Raw genomic sequence first — 23,447 nt, 5'->3', positions numbered from 1 at the left:
GGGATAATGTGGAGGGTGGGGGCTCATCCTATGGGGTGCTGTGTATTATAGGGATAATGTGGAGGGTGGGGGTCATCCTATGGGGTGCTGTGTATTATAGGGATAATGTGGAGGGTGGGGCTCATCCTATGGGGTGCTGTGTATTATAGGGATAATGTGGACGGTGGGGGGCTCATCCTATGGGGTGCTGTGTATTATAGGGATAATGTGGAGGGTGGGGGCTCATCCTATGGGGTGCTGTGTATTATAGGGATAATGTGGAGGGTGGGGACTCATCCTATGGGGTGCTGTGTATTATAGGGATAATGTGGAGGGTGGGGGCTCATCCTATGGGGTGCTGTGTATTATAGGGATAATGTGGAGGGTGGGGGCTCATCCTATGGGGTGCTGTGTATTATAGGGATAATGTGGAGGGTGGGGCTCATCCTATGGGGTGCTGTGTATTATAGGGATAATGTGGAGGGTGGGGCTCATCCTATGGGGTGCTGTGTATTATAGGGATAATGTGGAGGGTGGGGGCTCATCCTATGGGGTGCTGTGTATTATAGGGATAATGTGGAGGGTGGGGCTCATCCTATGGGGTGCTGTGTATTATAGGGATAATGTGGAGGGTGGGGCTCATCCTATGGGGTGCTGTGTGTTATAGGGATAATGTGGAGGGTGGGGCTCATCCTATGGGGGGCTGTGTGTTATAGGAATAATGTGGAGGGTGGGGCTCATCCTATGGGGTGCTGTGTATTATAGGGATACTGTGGAGGGTGGGGGTTCATCCTATGGGATGCTGTGTATTATAGGGATAATGTGGAAGGTGGGGGCTCATCCTATGGGGTGCTGTGTATTATAGGGATAATGTGGAGGGTGGGGGCTCATCCTATGGGATGCTGTGTATTATAGGGATAATGTGGAGGGTGGGGGCTCATCCTATGGGGTGCTGTGTATTATAGGGATAATGTGGAGGGTGGGACTCATCCTATGGGGTGCTGTGTATTATAGGGATAATGTGGAGGGTGGGGCTCATCCTATGGGGTGCTGTGTATTATAGGGATAATGTGGAGGGTGGGGGCTCATCCTATGGGGTGCTGTGTATTATAGGGATACTGTGGAGGGTGGGGGCTCATCCTATGGGGTGCTGTGTATTATAGGGATAATGTGGAGGGTGGGGGCTCATCCTATGGGGTGCTGTGTATTATAGGGATAATGTGGAGGGTGGGGCTCATCCTATGGGGTGCTGTGTATTATAGGGATAATGTGGAGGGTGAGGACTCATCCTATGGGGTGCTGTGTATTATAGGGATAATGTGGAGGGTGGGACTCATCCTATGGGATGCTGTGTATTCTAGGGATAATGTGGAGGGTGGGGGCTCATCCTATGGGGTGCTGTGTATTATAGGGATAATGTGGAGGGTGGGGCTCATCCTATGGGGTGCTGTGTATTATAGGGATAATGTGGAGGGTGGGGCTCATCCTATGGGGTGCTGTGTATTATAGGGATAATGTGGAGGGTGGGGGGGGGGTCATCCTATGGGGTGCTGTGTATTATAGGGATAATGTGGAGGGTGGGGGCTCATCCTATGGGGTGCTGTGTATTATAGGGATAATGTGGAGGGTGGGACTCATCCTATGGGGTGCTGTGTATTATAGGGATAATGTGGAGGGTGGGGCTCATCCTATGGGGTGCTGTGTATTATAGGGATAATGTGGAGGGTGGGGGCTCATCCTATGGGGTGCTGTGTATTATAGGGATAATGTGGAGGGTGGGGCTCATCCTTTGGGGTGCTGTGTATTATAGGGATAATGTGGAGGGTTTGGGCTCATCCTATGGGGTGCTGTGTATTATAGGGGTAATGTGGAGGGTGGGGCTCATCCTATGGGGTGCTGTGTGTTATAGGGATAATGTGGAGGGTGGGGCTCATCCTATGGGGTGCTGTGTATTATAGGATAATGTGGAGGGTGAGGACTCATCCTATGGGGTGCTGTGTATTATAGGGATAATGTGGAGGGTGGGGCTCATCCTATGGGATGCTGTCTATTATAGGGATAATGTGGAGGGTGGGGACTCATCCTATGGGGTGCTGTGTATTATAGGGATAATGTGGAGGGTGGGGCTCATCCTATGGGGTGCTGTGTATTATAGGGATAATGTGGAGGGTGGGGACTCATCCTATGGGGTGCTGTGTATTATAGGGATAATGTGTAGGGTGGGGCTCATCCTATGGGATGCTGTGTATTATAGGGATAATGTGGAGGGTGGGGGCTCATCCTATGGGGTGCTGTGTATTATAGGGATAATGTGTAGGGTGGGGGCTCATCCTATGGGGTGCTGTGTATTATAGGGATAATGTGGAGGGTGGGGACTCATCCTATGGGGTGCTGTGTATTATAGGGATAATGTGGAGGGTGGGGGCTCATCCTATGGGGTGCTGTGTATTATAGGGATAATGTGGAGGGTGGGGACTCATCCTATGGGGTGCTGTGTGTTATAGGGATAATGTGGATGGTAGGGGCTCATCCTATGGGGTGCTGTGTATTATAGGGATAATGTGGAGGGTGGGGGCTCATCCTATGGGGTGCTGTGTATTATAGGGATAATGTGGAGGGTGGGGCTCATCCTATGGGGTGCTGTGTATTATAGGGATAATGTGGAGGGTGGGGACTCATCCTATGGGGTGCTGTGTATTATAGGGATAATGTGGAGGGTGGGGCTCATCCTATGGGGTGCTGTGTATTATAGGGATAATGTGGAGGGTGGGACTCATCCTATGGGGTGCTGTGTATTATAGGGATAATGTGGAGGGTGGGGCTCATCCTATGGGGTGCTGTGTATTATAGGGATAATGTGGAGGGTGGGGCTCATGCTATGGGGTGCTGTGTATTATAGGGATAATGTGGAGGGTGGGACTCATCCTATGGGGTGCTGTGTATTATAGGGATAATGTGGAGGGTGGGGCTCATGCTATGGGGTGCTGTGTATTATAGGGATAATGTGGAGGGTGGGGCTCATGCTATGGGGTGCTGTGTATTATAGGGATAATGTGGAGGGTGGGGGCTCATCCTATGGGGTGCTGTGTATTATAGGGATAATGTGGAGGGTGGGGGCTCATCCTATGGGGTGCTGTGTATTATAGGGATAATGTGGAGGGTGGGGCTCATCCTATGGGGTGCTGTGTATTATAGGGATAATGTGGAGGGTGGGGCTCATCCTATGGGGTGCTGTGTATTATAGGGATAATGTGGAGGGTGGGGCTCATCCTATGGGGTGCTGTGGAGGGTGGGGGCTCATCCTATGGGGTGCTGTGTATTATAGGGATAATGTGGAGGGTGGGGCTCATCCTATGGGTGCTGTGTATTATAGGGATAATGTGGAGGGTGGGGGCTCATCCTATGGGGTGCTGTGGAGGGTGGGGCTCATCCTATGGGGTGCTGTGTATTATAGGGATAATGTGGAGGGTGGGGGCTCATCCTACGGGGTGCTGTGTATTATAGGGATAATGTGGAGGGTGGGGACTCATCCTATGGGGTGCTGTGTATTATAGGGATAATGTGGAGGGTGGGGGCTCATCCTATGGGGTGCTGTGTATTATAGGGATAATGTGGAGGGTGGGGACTCATCCTATGGGGTGCTGTGTATTATAGGGATAATGTGGAGGGTGGGGGCTCATCCTATGAGGTGCTGTGTATTATAGGGATAATGTGGAGGGTGGGGACTCATCCTATGGGGTGCTGTGTATTATAGGGATAATGTGGAGGGTGGGGGCTCATCCTATGGGGTGCTGTGTATTATAGGGATAATGTGGAGGGTGGGGGCTCATCCTATGGGGTGCTGTGTATTATAGGGATAATGTGGAGGGTGGGGCTCATCCTATGGGGTGCTGTGTATTATAGGGATAATGTGGAGGGTGGGGACTCATCCTATGGGGTGCTGTGTATTATAGGGATAATGTGGAGGGTGGGGCTCATCCTATGGGGTGCTGTGTATTATAGGGATAATGTGGAGGGTGGGACTCATCCTATGGGGTGCTGTGTATTATAGGGATAATGTGGAGGGTGGGGCTTATCCTATGGGGTGCTGTGTATTATAGGGATAATGTGGAGGGTGGGGCTCATGCTATGGGGTGCTGTGTATTATAGGGATAATGTGGAGGGTGGGGCTCATGCTATGGGGTGCTGTGTATTATAGGGATAATGTGGAGGGTGGGGGCTCATCCTATGGGGTGCTGTGTATTATAGGGATAATGTGGAGGGTGGGGGCTCATCCTATGGGGTGCTGTGTATTATAGGGATAATGTGGAGGGTGGGGCTCATCCTATGGGGTGCTGTGTATTATAGGGATAATGTGGAGGGTGGGGCTCATCCTATGGGGTGCTGTGTATTATAGGGATAATGTGGAGGGTGGGGCTCATCCTATGGGGTGCTGTGGAGGGTGGGGGCTCATCCTATGGGGTGCTGTGTATTATAGGGATAATGTGGAGGGTGGGGCTCATCCTATGCGGTGCTGTGTATTATAGGGATAATGTGGAGGGTGGGGGCTCATCCTATGGGGTGCTGTGGAGGGTGGGGCTCATCCTATGGGGTGCTGTGTATTATAGGGATAATGTGGAGGGTGGGGGCTCATCCTATGGGGTGCTGTGTATTATAGGGATAATGTGGAGGGTGGGGGCTCATCCTATGGGTGCTGTGTATTATAGGGATAATGTGGAGGGTGGGGGCTCATCCTATGGGGTGCTGTGTATTATAGGGATAATGTGGAGGGTGGGACTCATCCTATGGGGTGCTGTGTATTATAGGGATAATGTGGAGGGTGGGGCTCATCCTATGGGGTGCTGTGTATTATAGGGATAATGTGGAGGGTGGGACTCATCCTATGGGGTGCTGTGTATTATAGGGATAATGTGGAGGGTGGGGCTCATCCTATGGGATGCTGTGTATTATAGGGATAATGTGGAGGGTGGGACTCATCCTATGGGGTGCTGTGTATTATAGGGATAATGTGGAGGGTGGGACTCATCCTATGGGGTGCTGTGTATTATAGGGATAATGTGTAGGGTGGGGCTCATCCTATGGGGTGCTGTGTATTATAGGGATAATGTGGAGGGTGGGGGCTCATCCTATGGGGTGCTGTGTATTATAGGGATAATGTGGAGGGTGGGGCTCATCCTATGGGATGCTGTGTATTATAGGATAATGTGGAGGGTGGGGGCTCATCCTATGGGGTGCTGTGTATTATAGGGATAATGTGGAGGGTGGGGCTCATCCTATGGGGTGCTGTGTATTATAGGGATAATGTGGAGGGTGGGGACTCATCCTATGGGGTGCTGTGTATTATAGGGATAATGTGGAGGGTGGGGACTCATCCTATGGGATGCTGTGTATTATAGGGATAATGTGGAGGGTGGGACTCATCCTATGGGGTGCTGTGTATTATAGGGATAATGTGGAGGGTGGGGACTCATCCTATGGGGTGCTGTGTATTATAGGGATAATGTGGAGGGTGGGGACTCATCCTATGGGGTGCTGTGTATTATAGGGATAATGTGGAGGGTGGGACTCATCCTATGGGGTGCTGTGTATTATAGGGATAATGTGGAGGGTGGGGACTCATCCTATGGGATGCTGTGTATTATAGGGATAATGTGGAGGGTGGGGACTCATCCTATGGGGTGCTGTGTATTATAGGGATAATGTGGAGGGTGGGGGTCATCCTATGGGGTGCTGTGTATTATAGGGATAATGTGGAGGGTGGGGGCTCATCCTATGGGGTGCTGTGTATTATAGGATAATGTGGAGGGTGGGGGCTCATCCTATGGGGTGCTGTGTATTATAGGGATAAGGTGGAGGGTGGGGGCTCATCCTATGGGGTGCTGTGTATTATAGGGATAATGTGGAGGGTGGGGCTCATCCTATGGGGTGCTGTGTATTATAGGGATAATGTGGAGGGTGGGACTCATCCTATGGGGTGCTGTGTATTATAGGGATAATGTGGAGGGTGGGGGCTCATCCTATGGGGTGCTGTGTATTATAGGGATAATGTGGAGGATGGGGACTCATCCTATGGGGTGCTGTGTATTATAGGGATAATGTGGAGGGTGGGGCTCATCCTATGGGGTGCTGTGTATTATAGGGATAATGTGGAGGGTGGGGACTCATCCTATGGGGTGCTGTGTATTATAGGGATAATGTGGAGGGTGGGGCTCATCCTATGGGGTGCTGTGTATTATAGGGATAATGTGGAGGGTGGGGACTCATCCTATGGGATGCTGTGTATTATAGGGATAATGTGGAGGGTGGGACTCATCCTATGGGGTGCTGTGTATTATAGGGATAATGTGGAGGGTGGGGGCTCATCCTATGGGGTGCTGTGTATTATAGGGATAATGTGGAGGGTGGGGACTCATCCTATGGGGATGCTGTGTATTATAGGGATAATGTGGAGGGTGGGGGCTCATCCTATGGGGTGCTGTGTATTATAGGGATAATGTGGAGGGTGGGGCTCATCCTATGGGGTGCTGTGTATTATAGGGATAATGTGGAGGGTGGGACTCATCCTATGGGGTGCTGTGTATTATAGGGATAATGCGGAGGGTTGGGTCTTCTCTATTGGGTTCTCTGTGCTATGGGAACAGTGTGGGGGACTGTGTGTCCCTTCTTCCTTTCTGTGTTTGTACTCACTCCCATTGTTTTGGTGTTCAGATAAGCGAAGAGTTGTGTCAGATGACCGGATCAGCACCGTGTCCTATGCAGACGGGCGTCAGCTGCTCACCATTCTGGATGCTGGCATGACTGACGTGGGCTTGTACGAGTGCTCGGCTGCCAATGTCCTTGGCAGTGCCTCGAGTTCCTGCAGCCTCGCTGTGGCACGTACGTATCCTCTGTCGCTGAATGTGATCTTTGCTATTAAACATCGCCAAAGGAAGGGACACTTGAAATCAGTGGCAGAAGTTCAAGTTCCGGGCCCCCGAGCAAACATTTTGCCGAGGAGCCCTCCAAAATGGTCCTTCCTGAGGTGGGAGGGGGAGGGTCCTCTCCGATAATCTGGCTCTTCCCTTCTAAACTGCAGGCTCTGCTGGTAGTTTTACCTGCAGGGTCATCAAAGCCAAGCTCTGCATGGGCTTTAGCTGCCAGATAAATGTCCCGCAGACATTTTGCCTCCTTTCTCTGTGCATAATTTTTCCATCAGAAGCTATGGGGCCAAGTTTGAAGGCTTTATTTCCCTAACGTTTGGAGTTCACATCCTAAATTGGCTCTTTTTAAATTTCTTAGGGCTGGGTGAGGCACCTAAAGAGTGGGTGACTACAGGGGTGGAGTTAGGGTGGGGAAAGGAAGATAGGAGCTGAGGACAGAGTTTCCTAACAGAAGATTAAATCTCAGCCTCCATTGAGGAGCCTAGGGCGAATATTCAGCTGCTGGCTGGATTGCACCATTGGCTAATACCTGAGTAACCTCCCTGGGGTATTCAGTGGTGCGATTGCTTTAAAGTAAGCTGGATAAATGCCGGCTGCTCAGCACAGCTGCATAGTGGACTGGCACCATCCATCTGGTTAAGTGCAAACTTAGCTGGACAAATGGCTCTGACTATCAGACGTTCAAGTTTTAGGACCCTACCTTTAGGGGAATTTTCAACTGAAAACTTAGGCCCCCTAAATCCAGCTGAAAATAGAAGCCTAACTTAGGGATCAAACTTTGGGGCCTACATTTAGAAGCTCAGCGCTTCATTTTCAGCCACCGGTTGACTAGCAAGGATAGCTGGGTAAACTGATCTGGCTAAATTTACTGGGATATTCAGCAGCATGGTGGGGCCACTGAATACAGGCAGCCATGCCAAACTTAGCCAGATAGGTTTATTTGGCTTCCTACAGGAGTGCAGGCTGAGCGTTGGTATTTACCCTCCTGCCTTAGCTGGATAAGCGCCCCTGCTCTGCCCCTTTCTAGCTGGATAAAGCTCATCAGACTGGCAGCATTTTAAATCATGTGCCCTATCTGGCTATGTCCAGGAATCAGCCGGACAGCCACTTTAAATGTTGACCTCTCTGCTTACTTTTTAATATCTGAATATTGAAACCTTCTCTCGACCCTCAGGGACCCTTCCCGAGTCCACGAGCGAACGTATGTGTGATGTTGAACAATGTGTGTGCTTTCACCCCTGGGAAGGGCTCTGAATGTTGCCCTCTTCTTGACGGCACAGGAGCAGGTGGACCAGCACAAGGACAGCAACAGCTCTGCTCCTGTCCTCCACTAGCTCCTTCCTTGTGTCTCTCTCCCCCTGTTCTTCCAGCCCTTGCTCCCTTCCTGGCTCCTCTCCCTCCCATGGCCTCTTCCTGGCTTCCTTCCTTCGACTTTCTCCCGCTTGTCGTCTTCCTGGGTGCTTCTCCCCTTTCCCTTCCTTGTGCAGGTAGATTTCCTGGGATCATTTTCAGAGTGGATAAATGTGCCTAAGTGCACCCTGAAAACCAGGGTACGTTACGCACACTGCTCTGAAATTACCCCCCCAGGGAGGGCATTACTTTTACCTGTGCTATTGCACCGCTTCTGAAAGGTAAAGGCTGAGCCACGGAGATCTGCATCCTGCTGCCTCCCCCAACCTAACTCCATCCCAGGAGCTTCCTCAGCATGCACAGGTTGAGCCCTGCCAGTACTGTTAAAAAGCTGTGAGCGTCAAACAAAGGGTGCACTTGATGTTATTAAAAGCAGTGATGTATGGTAGTCACGGATGGGCCTGGATGGGCTACAGCCCAGCCACTTAATTGGTGTTGTCCAGTGGTCCGAGAAGAGGAGATCCTGCCCCAGGACCATCGCAGAGCCCAATCCATGGCAGCCACTGCCACAGACCCTCCTCAAAGCCTGAGAAGAGGAGGCCTTGCAGCAAGGAGGCCTGGAAGAGAGGGAGAGGCCCTGATAGAGCCTGTGTGTGAGTGTTTATTTATTTTATTTATTTATTTGTATTTTTCTATACCGGCATTCACGGAGTTCGTATCATGTCGGTTTACATAAAACAAGGGGTGAGAAATACATTATAACGTAAATAACTAATAACATAAGAGTATACATTAAAAGGTAAAACAAGTGCATGGAAGAAAAAAGTTACAATAAAACGGGGTCATTCTAACTGGGATTAGAGTTAGAGGAAAGATAAACAGTTTAACGAGAAGTAAAACATTGTAATGATTGGTAGATAGAGACTGTTTCAGTTTAATAGGAAATGATCAGTAATGCTGCATTTGATGGTAGATGCATTTGATGTTTATGAGAGAGAGCTGGTGGAAGTAGAGAGCCTGTGTGTGTGAGTGTATATGAGAGAGCTGGTGGAAGTAGAGAGCCTGTGTGTGTGAGTGTTTGTATATGTGTGTATGAGAGAGACCATGGGAGTGAGAAGCTTGTGTGCATATGTATGTGGGAGAGAGCATGTGGAAGTACAGAGCCTGTGTGTGTGTGTGTGTGAGAGAGAGAGAGAGAGCATGGGAGTGAAAAGTTTGTATGCATGTGTATGTGAGAGAGAGAATGTGGAAATGGAGAGCCTCTGTGTGTGTGTGTGTGTGTGTGTGTGTGTTTGTGTGTGTGAGAGAGCATGAGAGTGAGAAGTTTGTATGCATGTGTATGTGAGAGAGAGAATGTGGAAATGGAGAGCCTGTGTGTGTGTGTGTGTGTGTGTGCATGTTTGTGTGTGTGAGAGAGCATGAGAGTGAGAAGTTTGTATGCATGTGTATGTGAGAGAGAGAATGTGGAAATGGAGAGCCTCTGTGTGGATATGTGTGTGTGTGTGTGTGTGTGAGAGAGAGCATGAGAGTGAAGTTTGTATGCATGTGTATGTGAGAGAGAGAATGATGAAATGGAAAGCCTCTGTGTGTATGTGTGTGTTTGTGTGTGTGAGAGAGCATGAGAGTGAGAAGTTTGTATGCATGTGTATGTGAGAGAGAAAATGTGGAAAAGGAGAGCGTCTGTGTGTATGTGTGTGCACGTGTTTGTGTGTGTGTGAGAGAGCATGTGAGTGAGAAACTTGGGGCCTACATTTAGAAGCTCTTCAATTCATTTTCAGACACCGGTTGACTAGCAAACTTAGCTGGATAAACTCATCTGGCTAAATTTACTGGGATATTCAGCAGCATGGTAGTGAGAAACTTGTGCGTATGTGAGAGAGAGGATGTGAAAATGGAGAGCCTGTGTTTGTGTGTGTATGTGAGAGAGAGGATGTGAAAATGGAGAGCCTGTGTTTGTGTGTGTATGTGAGAGAGAGGATGTGAAAGTGGAGAGCCTGTGTTTGTGTGTGTATGTGAGAGAGAGGATGTGAAAGTGGAGAGCCTGTGTTTGTGTGTGTATGTGAGAGAGAGGATGTGAAAGTGGAGAGCCTGTGTTTGTGTGTGTATGTGAGAGAGAGAGAGCCTGGCCTGCTGTAATATTTCTATTGCAGCCTTTTCATAGATAACCTTGCTGTAGTTTGAGTCCTGAGAGTTAGTGCAGTTGTGGTATGGTATGACAAGGTTGTAGGGATGTTTTTCCAGGCCTGTGTGTTACTTCACAAAATGTTTGGCAGGGGAGGGAGTTTGTTTTGCTGTTACCGAGATGACACCAGAATTTGAATATATTTTTTTGCATGGGTTGTAATGTGAACTGTCCTAATTTTGCTCTTAAGCTCTTGTGATTATTATGCTTATTGCTGTTTTATTGTATTCTCTGCATTTTTGAAAAGAAGATTCATAAAAGAATACATTGATATCTCTTTCAATACTTGATTGGATCTGCTGCTTGTTAATAGATGTTTACATTTTACATGATATTCTATATTTATGAACTGCAATAAATATAAATTAATACAGATTAATAAGGCACTTAAAATTTTGGCAAGTGCTTGAAATAACAGATTTAAAATATTTTATGTATAAATGTTTTTATTAGCATTTGTGCAAATAGAATACATAACAACAGGGGAATGTTGTAGCCTGATACATTCCTCAACATCACTCATGATGCGGAATGACTCTTACAGGGTCACACAGAGTCAGTGACAGAGCTGGGATTAGAACTGAGGCACAGGGAGATAAAGTGACTCACCCAGGGTCCCACAGAGAGTCAGTGACAGAGCTGGGATTAGAACTGAGGCACAGGGGGATAAAGTGACTCATCCCAGGGTCCCACAGAGAGTCAGTGACAGAGCTGGGATTAGAACTGAGGCACAGGGAGATAAAGTGACTCACCCCAGGGTCACACAGAGAGTCAGTGACAGAGCTGGGATTAGAACTGAGGCACAGGGAGATAAAGTGACTCACCCCAGGGTCACACAGAGAGTCAGTGACAGAGCTGGGATTAGAACTGAGGCACAGGGAGATAAAGTGACTCACCCCAGGGTCACAAAGAGAGTCAGTGACAGAGCTGGGATTAGAACTGAGGCACAGGGAGATAAAGTGACTCACCCCAAGGTCACAGAGAGTCAGTGACAGAGCTGGGATTAGAGCTGAGGCACAGGGGGATAAAGTGACTCACCCAGGGTCCCACAGAGAGTCAGTGACAGAGCTGGGATTAGAACTGAGGCACAGGGGGATAAAGTGACTCATCCCAGGGTCACACAGAGAGTCAGTGACAGAGCTGGGATTAGAACTGAGGCACAGGGAGATAAAGTGACTCACCCCAGGGTCACACAGAGAGTCAGTGACAGAGCTGGGATTAGAACTGAGGCACAGGGAGATAAAGTGACTCACCCCAGGGTCACACAGAGAGTCAGTGACAGAGCTGGGATTAGAACTGAGGCACAGGGAGATAAAGTGACTCACCCCAGGGTCACACAGAGAGTCAGTGACAGAGCTGGGATTAGAACTGAGGCACAGGGAGATAAAGTGACTCACCCCAGGGTCACACAGAGAGTCAGTGACAGAGCTGGGATTAGAACTGAGGCACAGGGAGATAAAGTGACTCATCCCAGGATCACACAGAGAGTCAGTGACAGAGCTGGGATTAGAACTGAGGCACAGGGAGATAAAGTGACTCACCCCAGGGTCACACAGAGAGTCAGTGACAGAGCTGGGATTAGAACTGAGGCACAGGGAGATAAAGTGACTCACCCCAGGGTCACAGAGAGTCAGTGACAGAGCTGGGATTAGAACTGAGGCACAGGGAGATAAGGTAACTCACCCCAGGGTCACACAGAGAGTCAGTGACAGAGCTGGGATTAGAACTGAGGCACAGGGAGATAAAGTGACTCACCCCAGGGTCACACAGAGAGTCAGTGACAGAGCTGGGATTAGAACTGAGGCACAGGGAGATAAAGTGACTCACCCCAGGGTCACACAGAGAGTCAGTGACAGAGCTGGGATTAGAACTGAGGCACAGGGAGATAAAGTGACTCACCCCAAGGTCACAGAGAGTCAGTGACAGAGCTGGGATTAGAGCTGAGGCACAGGGGGATAAAGTGACTCACCCAGGGTCCCACAGAGAGTCAGTGACAGAGCTGGGATTAGAACTGAGGCACAGGGGGATAAAGTGACTCATCCCAGGGTCACACAGAGAGTCAGTGACAGAGCTGGGATTAGAACTGAGGCACAGGGAGATAAAGTGACTCACCCCAGGGTCACACAGAGAGTCAGTGACAGAGCTGGGATTAGAACTGAGGCACAGGGAGATAAAGTGACTCACCCCAGGGTCACACAGAGAGTCAGTGACAGAGCTGGGATTAGAACTGAGGCACAGGGAGATAAAGTGACTCACCCCAGGGTCACACAGAGAGTCAGTGACAGAGCTGGGATTAGAACTGAGGCACAGGGAGATAAAGTGATTCACCCCAGGGTCACACAGAGAGTCAGTGACAGAGCTGGGAATAGAACTGAGGCACAGGGAGATAAAGTGACTCACCCCAGAGTCACACAGAGAGTCAGTGACAGAGCTGGGATTAGAACTGAGGCACAGGGAGATAAAGTGACTCACCCCAGGGTCACACAGAGAGTCAGTGACAGAGCTGGGATTAGAACTGAGGCACAGGGAGATAAAGTGACTCACCCCAGGGTCACAGAGAGTCAGTGACAGAGCTGGGATTAGAACTGAGGCACAGGGAGATAAGGTGACTCACCCCAGGGTCACACAGAGAGTCAGTGACAGAGCTGGGATTAGAACTGAGGCACAGGGAGATAAAGTGACTCACCCCAGGGTCACAGAGAGTCAGTGACAGAGCTGGGATTAGAACTGAGGCACAGGGAGATAAAGTAACTCACCCAGGGTCACACAGAGTCAGTGACAGAGCTGGGATTAGAACTGAGGCACAGGGAGATAAAGTGACTCATCCCAGGGTCACACAGAGAGTCAGTGACAGAGCTGGGATTAGAACTGAGGCACAGGGAGATAAAGTGACTCACCCCAGGGTCACACAGAGAGTCAGTGACAGAGCTGGGATTAGAACTGAGGCACAGGGAGATAAAGTGACTCACCCCAGGGTCACACAGAGAGTCAGTGACAGAGCTGGGATTAGAACTGAGGCACAGGGAGATAAAGTGACTCACCCCAGGGTCACACAGAGAGTCAGTGACAGAGCTGGGATTAGAACTGAGGCACAGGGAGATAAAGTGATTCACCCCAGGGTCACACAGAGAGTCAGTGACAGAGCTGGGAATAGAACTGAGGCACAGGGAGATAAAGTGACTCACCCCAGAGTCACACAGAGAGTCAGTGACAGAGCTGGGATTAGAACTGAGGCACAGGGAGATAAAGTGACTCACCCCAGGGTCACACAGAGAGTCAGTGACAGAGCTGGGATTAGAACTGAGGCACAGGGAGATAAAGTGACTCACCCCAGGGTCACAGAGAGTCAGTGACAGAGCTGGGATTAGAACTGAGGCACAGGGAGATAAAGTGATTCACCCCAGGGTCACACAGAGAGTCAGTGACAGAGCTGGGATTAGAGCTGAGGCACAGGAAGATAAAGTGACTCACCCCAGGGTCACACAGAGAGTCAGTGACAGAGCTGGGATTAGAACTGAGGCACAGGGAGATAAAGTGACTCACCCCAGGGTCACACAGAGAGTCAGTGACAGAGCTGGGAATAGAACTGAGGCACAGGGAGATAAAGTGACTCACCCCAGAGTCACACAGAGAGTCAGTGACAGAGCTGGGATTAGAACTGAGGCACAGGGAGATAAAGTGACTCACCCCAGGGTCACACAGAGAGTCAGTGACAGAGCTGGGATTAGAACTGAGGCACAGGGAGATAAAGTGACTCACCCCAGGGTCACAGAGAGTCAGTGACAGAGCTGGGATTAGAACTGAGGCACAGGGAGATAAAGTGATTCACCCCAGGGTCACACAGAGAGTCAGTGACAGAGCTGGGATTAGAGCTGAGGCACAGGAAGATAAAGTGACTCACCCCAGGGTCACACAGAGAGTCAGTGACAGAGCTGGGATTAGAACTGAGGCACAGGGAGATAAAGTGACTCACCCCAGGGTCACAGAGAGTCAGTGACAGAGCTGGGATTAGAACTGAGGCACAGGGAGATAAAGTGACTCACCCCAGGGTCACACAGAGTCAGTGATAGGTGGGATTTTTATTTCTGCCCCAGAGCTTCTGAATAAATCTCTGATAAACCCAGAATAAGTCTGAAATGTTGTCACATTGGTTGAAATGCTTTGAATTGCATCTGCTTTTGATTTTACGCTAAAGTGTATCAAAACATTATGGATATTTTCATATTTTCCCCTAGAGTGCTGGTAAAAGGGTTATACATTTTCCCAGTCGATCTGGGACCCCCTAAACTTTGGATGAGTTTGCCTTTGAAATGTTTGCGCACCTGCTCTTCTCGGCCTCTGCGCTTTACTGCGTTTGACGTTCTCTGCTCAGAGAGAAGCCTTTCCCAGGGAGCCCAACTCAGCCTATGGGAGCTCACCAGACCCGCAGTCTCATCCCACTCCAGCAGCACTTTACCTTCTCTCCTCTCGCCCCACTAGGACTGCCAGGCCGGCCGGGCACGCCGGAGATCCCACAGAAGTATAAGAACACGGTGCTGGTGTTGTGGAAGCCAGCGCCCAGCCTCGCACCCTGCACCTACACGCTGGAGCGAAGAATGAAAGGTGAGGAGCAGAGAGGGGCTTTTGCACTGGAAGTAGTCGGAAAATAATGTGAATGGGGCAGTAATGCTGCAGGATGTACCTCTGCTAAACACCTGCCCGATTCATATTGGTTGCAGCATTTAAGCATTACGTTCTACACACAGAATACACTGCAGCACAAACACATGGCTACCCACAGGACACGCTGCAGCATATACACCGGCAGACACAGCAGCATGTATACTTCACGCGCTAAACACAGCACACGCTGCAGCATGTACACCTCACGTGCAAACCCGGTACTCATAATATTGAATATTCCCTGCACAAACACATGCTACCCACAGGACACGCTGCAGCATATACACCTACTCAGCCAGCAGACGCAGCAGCATGTATACTTCACGCACTAAACACAGCACACGCTGCAGCATGTACACCTCACGTGCAAACCCGGTACTGATAATATTGAATATTCCCTGCACAAACACATGCTACCCACAGGACACGCTGCAGCATATACACCTACTCAGTCCGGCAGACGCAGCAGCATGTATACTTCACGCGCTAAACACAGCAAACGCTGCAGCATGTACACCTCACGTGCAAACCCGGTACTGATAATATTGAATATTCCCTGCACAAACACATGCTACCCACAGGACACGCTGCAGCATATACACCTACTCAGCCAGCAGACGCAGCAGCATGTATACTTCACGCACTAAACACAGCACACGCTGCAGCATGTACACCTCACGTGCAAACCCGGTACTGATAATATTGAATATTCCCTGCACAAACACATGCTACCCACAGGACACGCTGCAGCATATACACCTACTCAGTCCGGCAGACGCAGCAGCATGTATACTTCACGCGCTAAACACAGCAAACGCTGCAGCATGTACACCTCACGTGCAAACCCGGTACTGATAATATTGAATATTCCCTGCACAAACACATGCTACCCACAGGACACGCTGCAGCATATACACCTACTCAGTCCGGCAGACGCAGCAGCATGTATACTTCACGCGCTAAACACAGCAAACGCTGCAGCATGTACACCTCACGTGCAAACCCGGTACTGATAATATTGAATATTCCCTGCACAAACACATGCTACCCACAGGACACGCTGCAGCATATACACCTACTCAATCTGGTACACGCTGAAGCATGTAAACTTTATGTGCTCAAAACAGCACACGCTGCAGTATATACACTTCATCTGTTCAACACAGCACCACCGCAGCATGCACACTTCACATGTTAATCATGGTATTGATAAAACTAAATATTCCCTGGGTGCCACATATAGCACTTATGCTAATAAACATGGCAGCTTGCTAACTACAGCAAATATTGCACATACATTAAAAAGAGATGTGGGTTATGGTTCCTAGAACAGTAACGAATAAAAGGTAATTGAATAAGCACAGAGGATTTCCAGATACTAAAAGTGTAGCACAACCTAGCTACGTGTATTTAACGTGCTTACTGCCTTTCTCACCTGATTCAACACTAACTGGTGGGTGTACCAGAAGGCATAGCAAAGCGATTGTGATGTAATGTTAGAAGTAGTCTGGTCTGTCTGGCAGGCTGCATGTTCTGTAATAACTAGAAGTCCTGGTGGAAACGCAGGCGCTCACGTAGCCAGGTCTGTCTGGCAGGCTGCAGGTTCTGTAATAACTAGAAGTCCTGGTGGAAACGCAGGCGCTCACGTAGCTGGGTCTGTCTGGCAGGCTGCAGGCTCTGTAATAACTAGAAGTCCTGGTGGAAACGCAGGCTCTCACGTAGCCGGGTCTGTCTGGCAGGCTGCAGGCTCTGTAATAACTAGAAGTCCTGGTGGAAACGCAGGCGCTCACGTAGCCGGGTCTGTCTGGCAGGCTGCAGGCTCTGTAATAACTAGAGGTCCTGGTGGAAACGCAGGCGCTCACGTAGCCGGGTCTGTCTGGCAGGCTGCAGGCTCTGTAATAACTAGAAGTCCTGGTGGATACGCAGGTGCTCACGTAGCCGGGTCTGTCTGGCAGGCTGCATGCTCTGTAATAACTAGAAGTCCTGGTGGATACGCAGGTGCTCACGTAGCCGGGTCTGTCTGGCAGGCTGCAGGTTCTGTAATAACTAGAAGTCCTGGTGGAAACGCAGGCGCTCACGTAGCCGGGTCTGTCTGGCAGGCTGCAGGCTCTGTAATAACTAGAAGTCCTGGTGGAAACGCAGGCGCTCACGTAGCCGGGTCTGTCTGGCAGGCTGCAGGCTCTGTAATAACTAGAAGTCCTGGTGGAAACGCAGGCGCTCACGTAGCCGGGTCTGTTTGGCAGGCTGCAGGCTCTGTAATAACTAGAAGTCCTGGTGGAAACGCAGGCGCTCATGTAGCTTGGTCTGTCTGGCAGGCTGCAGGTTCTGTAATAAATAGAAGTCCTGGTGGAAACGCAGGCGCTCACGTAGCCGGGTCTGTCTGGCAGGCTGCAGGCTCTGTAATAACTAGAAGTCCTGGTGGAAACGCAGGCGCTCACGTAGCTGGGTCTGTTTGGCAGGCTGCAGGTTCTGTAATAACTAGAAGTCCTGGTGGAAACACAGGCGCTCACGTAGCCGGGTCTGTCTGGCAGGCTGCAGGTTCTGTAATAACTAGAAGTCCTAGAGGAAAAGCAGGCGCTCACGTAGCCGGGTCTGTCTGGCAGGCTGCAGGTTCTGTAATAAATAGAAGTTCTAGAGGAAACGCAGGCGCTCACATAGCCGGTCTGTCTGGCAGGCTGCAGGTTCTGTAATAACTAGAAGTCCTGGTGGAAACGCAGGCACTCACGTAGCCGGGTCTGTCTGGCAGGCTGCAGGCTCTGTAATAACTAGAAGTCCTGGTGGAAACGCAGGCGCTCACGTAGCCAGGTCTGTCTGGCAGGCTGCAGGCTCTGTAATAACTAGAAGTCCTGGTGGAAACGCAGGCGCTCACGTAGCCGGGTCTGTAATAACTAGAAGTCCTAGAGGAAAAGCAGGCGCTCACGTAGCCGGGTCTGTCTGGCAGGCTGCAGGTTCTGTAATAAATAGAAGTTCTAGAGGAAACGCAGGCGCTCACGTAGCCGGGTCTGTCTGGCAGGCTGCAGGTTCTGTAATAACTAGAAGTCCTGGTGGAAACGCAGGCACTCACGTAGCCGGGTCTGTCTGGCAGGCTGCAGGCTCTGTAATAACTAGAAGTCCTGGTGGAAACGCAGGCACTCACGTAGCCGGGTCTGTCTGGCAGGCTGCAGGCTCTGTAATAACTAGAAGTCCTGGTGGAAACGCAGGCGCTCACGTAGCCGGGTCTGTCTGGCAGGCTGCAGGCTCTGTAATAACTAGAAGTCCTGGTGGAAACGCAGGCGCTCACGTAGCCGGATCTGTCTGGCAGGCTGCAGGCTCTGTAATAACTAGAAGTCCTGGTGGAAACGCAGGCGCTCACGTAGCCGGGTCTGTCTGGCAGGCTGCAGGTTCTGTAATAACTAGAAGTCCTGGTGGAAACGCAGGCGCTCACGTAGCCGGGTCTGTCTGGCAGGCTGCAGGCTCTGTAATAACTAGAAGTCCTGGTGGAAACGCAGGCGCTCACGTAGCCGGGTCTGTCTGGCAGGCTGCAGGTTCTGTAATAACTAGAAGTCCTGGTGGAAACGCAGGCTCTCACGTAGGCGGGTCTGTCTGGCAGGCTCTGTAATAACTAGAAGTCCTGGTGGAAACGCAGGCGCTCACGTAGCCGGGTCTGTCTGGCAGGCTGCAGGCTCTGTAATAACTAGAAGTCCTGGTGGAAACGCAGGCGCTCACGTAGCCGGGTCTGTCTGGCAGGCTGCAGGCTCTGTAATAACTAGAAGTCCTGGTGGAAACGCAGGCGCTCACGTAGCCGGGTCTGTAATAACTAGAAGTCCTAGAGGAAAAGCAGGCGCTCACGTAGCCGGGTCTGTCTGGCAGGCTGCAGGTTCTGTAATAAATAGAAGTTCTAGAGGAAACGCAGGCGCTCACGTAGCCGGGTCTGTCTGGCAGGCTGCAGGTTCTGTAATAACTAGAAGTCCTGGTGGAAACGCAGGCACTCACGTAGCCGGGTCTGTCTGGCAGGCTGCAGGCTCTGTAATAACTAGAAGTCCTGGTGGAAACGCAGGCACTCACGTAGCCGGGTCTGTCTGGCAGGCTGCAGGCTCTGTAATAACTAGAAGTCCTGGTGGAAACGCAGGCGCTCACGTAGCCGGGTCTGTCTGGCAGGCTGCAGGCTCTGTAATAACTAGAAGTCCTGGTGGAAACGCAGGCGCTCACGTAGCCGGATCTGTCTGGCAGGCTGCAGGCTCTGTAATAACTAGAAGTCCTGGTGGAAACGCAGGCGCTCACGTAGCCGGGTCTGTCTGGCAGGCTGCAGGTTCTGTAATAACTAGAAGTCCTGGTGGAAACGCAGGCGCTCACGTAGCCGGGTCTGTCTGGCAGGCTGCAGGCTCTGTAATAACTAGAAGTCCTGGTGGAAACGCAGGCGCTCACGTAGCCGGGTCTGTCTGGCAGGCTGCAGGTTCTGTAATAACTAGAAGTCCTGGTGGAAACGCAGGCTCTCACGTAGGCGGGTCTGTCTGGCAGGCTCTGTAATAACTAGAAGTCCTGGTGGAAACGCAGGCGCTCACGTAGCCGGGTCTGTCTGGCAGGCTGCAGGCTCTGTAATAACTAGAAGTCCTGGTGGAAACGCAGGCGCTCACGTAGCCGGGTCTGTCTGGCAGGCTGCAGGCTCTGTAATAACTAGAAGTCCTGGTGGAAACGCAGGCGCTCACGTAGCCGGGTCTGTCTGGCAGGCTGCAGGCTCTGTAATAACTAGAAGTCCTGGTGGAAACGCAGGCGCTCACGTAGCCGGGGCTGTCTGGCAGGCTGCAGGCTCTGTAATAACTAGAAGTCCTGGTGGAAACGCAGGCGCTCACGTAGCCGGGTCTGTCTGGCAGGCTGCAGGTTGTGTAATAACTAGAAGTCCTGGTGGAAACGCAGGCACTCGCGTGCCTGCGTTTCCACCAGGGATCTGTATTGGGACCCTTACTTTTCAATATATTTATAAATGATCTGGAAAGAAATACGACGAGTGAGATGATCAAATTTGCAGATGACACAAAATTGTTCAGAGTAGTTAAATCACAAGCAGATTGTGATAAATTGCAGGAAGACCTTGTGAGACTGGAAAATTGGGCATCCAAATGGCAGATGAAATTTAATGAGGATAAGTGCAAGGTGATGCATATAGGGAAAAATAACCCATGCTATAATTACACAATGTTGGGTTCCATATTAGGTGCTACAACCCAAGAAAGAGATCTAGGTGTCATAGTGGATAACACATTGAAATCGTCAGTACAGTGTGCTGCGGCAGTCAAAAAAGCAAACAGAATGTTGGGAATTATTAGAAAGGGAATGGTGAATAAAACGGAAAATGTCATAATGCCTCTGTATCGCTCCATGGTGAGACCGCACCTTGAATACTGTGTACAATTCTGGTCGCCGCATCTCAAAAAAGATATAATTGCGATGGAGAAGGTACAGAGAAGGACTACCAAAATGATAAGAGGAATGGAACAGCTTCCCTACGAGGAAAGGCTGAAGAGGTTAGGACTTTTCAGCTTGGAGAAGAGACGACTGAGGGGGGATATGATAGAGGTGTTTAAAATAATGAGAGGTCTAGAACTGGTAGATGTGAATCGGTTATTTACTCTTTCGGATAGTAGAAAGACTAGGGGACACTCCATGAAGTTAGCATGGGGCACATTTAAAACTAATCGGAGAAAGTTCTTTTTTACTCAACGCACAATTAAACTCTGGAATTTGTTGCCAGAGGATGTGGATCGTGCAGTAAGTATAGTTGTGTTTAAAAAAGGATTGGATAAGTTCTTGGAGGAGAAGTCCATTACCTGCTATTAAGTTCACTTAGAGAATAGCCACTGCCATTAGCAATGGTTACATGGAATAGACTTAGTTTTTGGGTACTTGCCAGGTTCTTATGGCCTGGATTGGCCACTGTTGGAAACAGGATGCTGGGCTTGATGGACCCTTGGTCTGACCCAGTATGGCATTTTCTTATGTTCTTATATATCAACATTTGATCTCAATTGAGATATCACACCGGTTTACATTCAGGTATTGTAGGTATTTTTCTATCCCCAGAGGGCTTACAATCTAAGTTTTTGTACCTGAGGCAATGGAGGGTAAAGTGACTTGCCCGACGTCACAAGGAGCGACAGCTGGATTTCAACCCTGGTCTCCTGGTTCATAGTCCACTGCTCTAACCACTAGGCTATTCCTCCTGTTTGGCAGGCTGCAGGTTTTTTAATAACTAGAAGTTTTCGACCCCGGCTATCAGCTCGATACAGTAAAGTTCAGTTGAAGATTTCTCGTCTGTAACGAGCTCGCTGCGCACAATTCGGACGCGTAAGGCAAACCAGCGATACAGTCTCCAGTTTTGCGCGTCCGTAGCGCTTCTTAAAACAGACGCGTAACCCTTCCCGCACCCGGCATGTAAATGAACGAATTAGCTGTATAATGAAGGAATTAGCTATTCCCCTCCGATACCGTAACGGGCACTCAGGTTCTCTCATTAGTAACGCACTGTTTTGCCGCGGCCGTAACGTGTTAGTTTACCGCCTCCCCCTAGTAGGAGTTAGGACTGTGAGTCTAGTAACAAATCCATCGACACCGCTTAAGATACTCAAAAACAATAAAACACAATTTAAAAAAAAAGCGATACAGAGATGATCGAGAAAATGTAATGATGTGGGACACATAAAACCTGTCAGAAGAAAAAATAAAAATTTTTAAATACCTGTCGGAGGGCCGCGTGGTTCCAGGCGGCCGGCGGCGGCAGGAGCTGGGTGGTCGCGTGTTAAATCTAGGCCGCGGGCGGGTGGGCGCCTGTTCCAGGCAGCAGCGGCAGCGGCGGCGGGGGGACACGCGTTAGTTCGAGACGGCCGGCGGGTGGTCGCGTGTTAAATCTAGGCCGGGTCCGCACAGGCGCGCATTCATTCACTGCCGGTGGGGGCTGCCTCTCCGGCAGCCCCCACCGGCAGTGAATGAATTCATTCATCCAGGCGGAGGAGCCGGCTGCTTTCGCCACCGGCTCCTCCGCCTGGATGAATGAATGCGCGCCTGTGCGACCCCTGCGATTCGGCGCTCAAGGCAGTCACATGCCGTGACGTCACGCCTTGAGGCCCGAATCGCAGGGGTCGCACAGGCGCGCATTCATTCACTGCCGGTGGGGGCTGCCTCTCCGGCAGCCCCCACCGGCAGTGAATGAATTCATTCATCCAGGCGGAGGAGCCGGCTGCTTTCGCCACCGGCTCCTCCGCCTGGATGAATGAATGCGCGCCTGTGCGACCCCTGCGATTCGGCGCTCAAGGCAGTCACATGCCGTGACGTCACGCCTTGAGGCCCGAATCGCAGGGGTCGCACAGGCGCGCATTCATTCACTGCCGGTGGGGGCTGCCTCTCCGGCAGCCCCCACCGGCAGTGAATGAATTCATTCATCCAGGCGGAGGAGCCGGCTGCTTTCGCCACCGGCTCCTCCGCCTGGATGAATGAATGCGCGCCTGTGCGACCCCTGCGATTCGGCGCTCAAGGCAGTCACATGCCGTGACGTCACGCCTTGAGGCCCGAATCGCAGGGGTCGCACAGGCGCGCATTCATTCACTGCCGGTGGGGGCTGCCTCTCCGGCAGCCCCCACCGGCAGTGAATGAATTCATTCATCCAGGCGGAGGAGCCGGCTGCTTTCGCCACCGGCTCCTCCGCCTGGATGAATGAATGCGCGCCTGTGCGACCCCTGCGATTCGGCGCTCAAGGCAGTCACATGCCGTGACGTCACGCCTTGAGGCCCGAATCGCAGGGGTCGCACAGGCGCGCATTCATTCACTGCCGGTGGGGGCTGCCTCTCCGGCAGCCCCCACCGGCAGTGAATGAATTCATTCATCCAGGCGGAGGAGCCGGCTGCTTTCGCCACCGGCTCCTCCGCCTGGATGAATGAATGCGCGCCTGTGCGACCCCTGCGATTCGGCGCTCAAGGCAGTCACATGCCGTGACGTCACGCCTTGAGGCCCGAATCGCAGGGGTCGCACAGGCGCGCATTCATTCACTGCCGGTGGGGGCTGCCTCCGGCAGCCCCCACCGGCATTGAATAAATGCGCGCCTGTGCGGACCCGGCCTAGATTTAACACGCGACCACCCGCCGGCCGTCTCGAACTAACGCGTGTCCCCCCGCCGCCGCTGCCTGGAACAGGCACCCACCCGCCCGCGGCCTAGATTTAACACGCGACCACCCGGCTCCCGCCGCCGCCGGCCGCCAGCCGCCTGGACCCACGCGGCCGTCTGAAACTAACGTGCGTCCACCCGCCCCCCCCCCCCCCCCGCCGCCCGGAACAGGCGCTCACCCGCCCGCGGCCTAGATTTAACACGCGACCACCGGCCCCCCGGA

The 23,447-nt window shown here is 51.2% G+C and overlaps 1 protein-coding gene across 1 annotated transcript in view; it reads left to right on the top strand.

Moving 5' to 3' along the window:
• SPEG (striated muscle enriched protein kinase) overlaps positions 1–23,447 on the top strand; it is a 497,600-nt gene that overhangs the window by 414,894 nt on the left and 59,259 nt on the right. Inside the window, exons 35-36 of the mRNA XM_029605011.1 lie at positions 6,688–6,855; positions 14,911–15,033. Coding sequence (XP_029460871.1) covers positions 6,688–6,855; positions 14,911–15,033 — 291 coding nt within the window. The remainder of the gene's footprint in view (positions 1–6,687; positions 6,856–14,910; positions 15,034–23,447) is intronic.

Source organism: Rhinatrema bivittatum, chromosome 6 (genome assembly GCF_901001135.1).
Source record: "Rhinatrema bivittatum chromosome 6, aRhiBiv1.1, whole genome shotgun sequence".
Taxonomy (NCBI): Eukaryota; Metazoa; Chordata; class Amphibia; order Gymnophiona; family Rhinatrematidae; genus Rhinatrema; species Rhinatrema bivittatum.
This window is presented reverse-complemented; position numbering and strand designations above follow the sequence as displayed.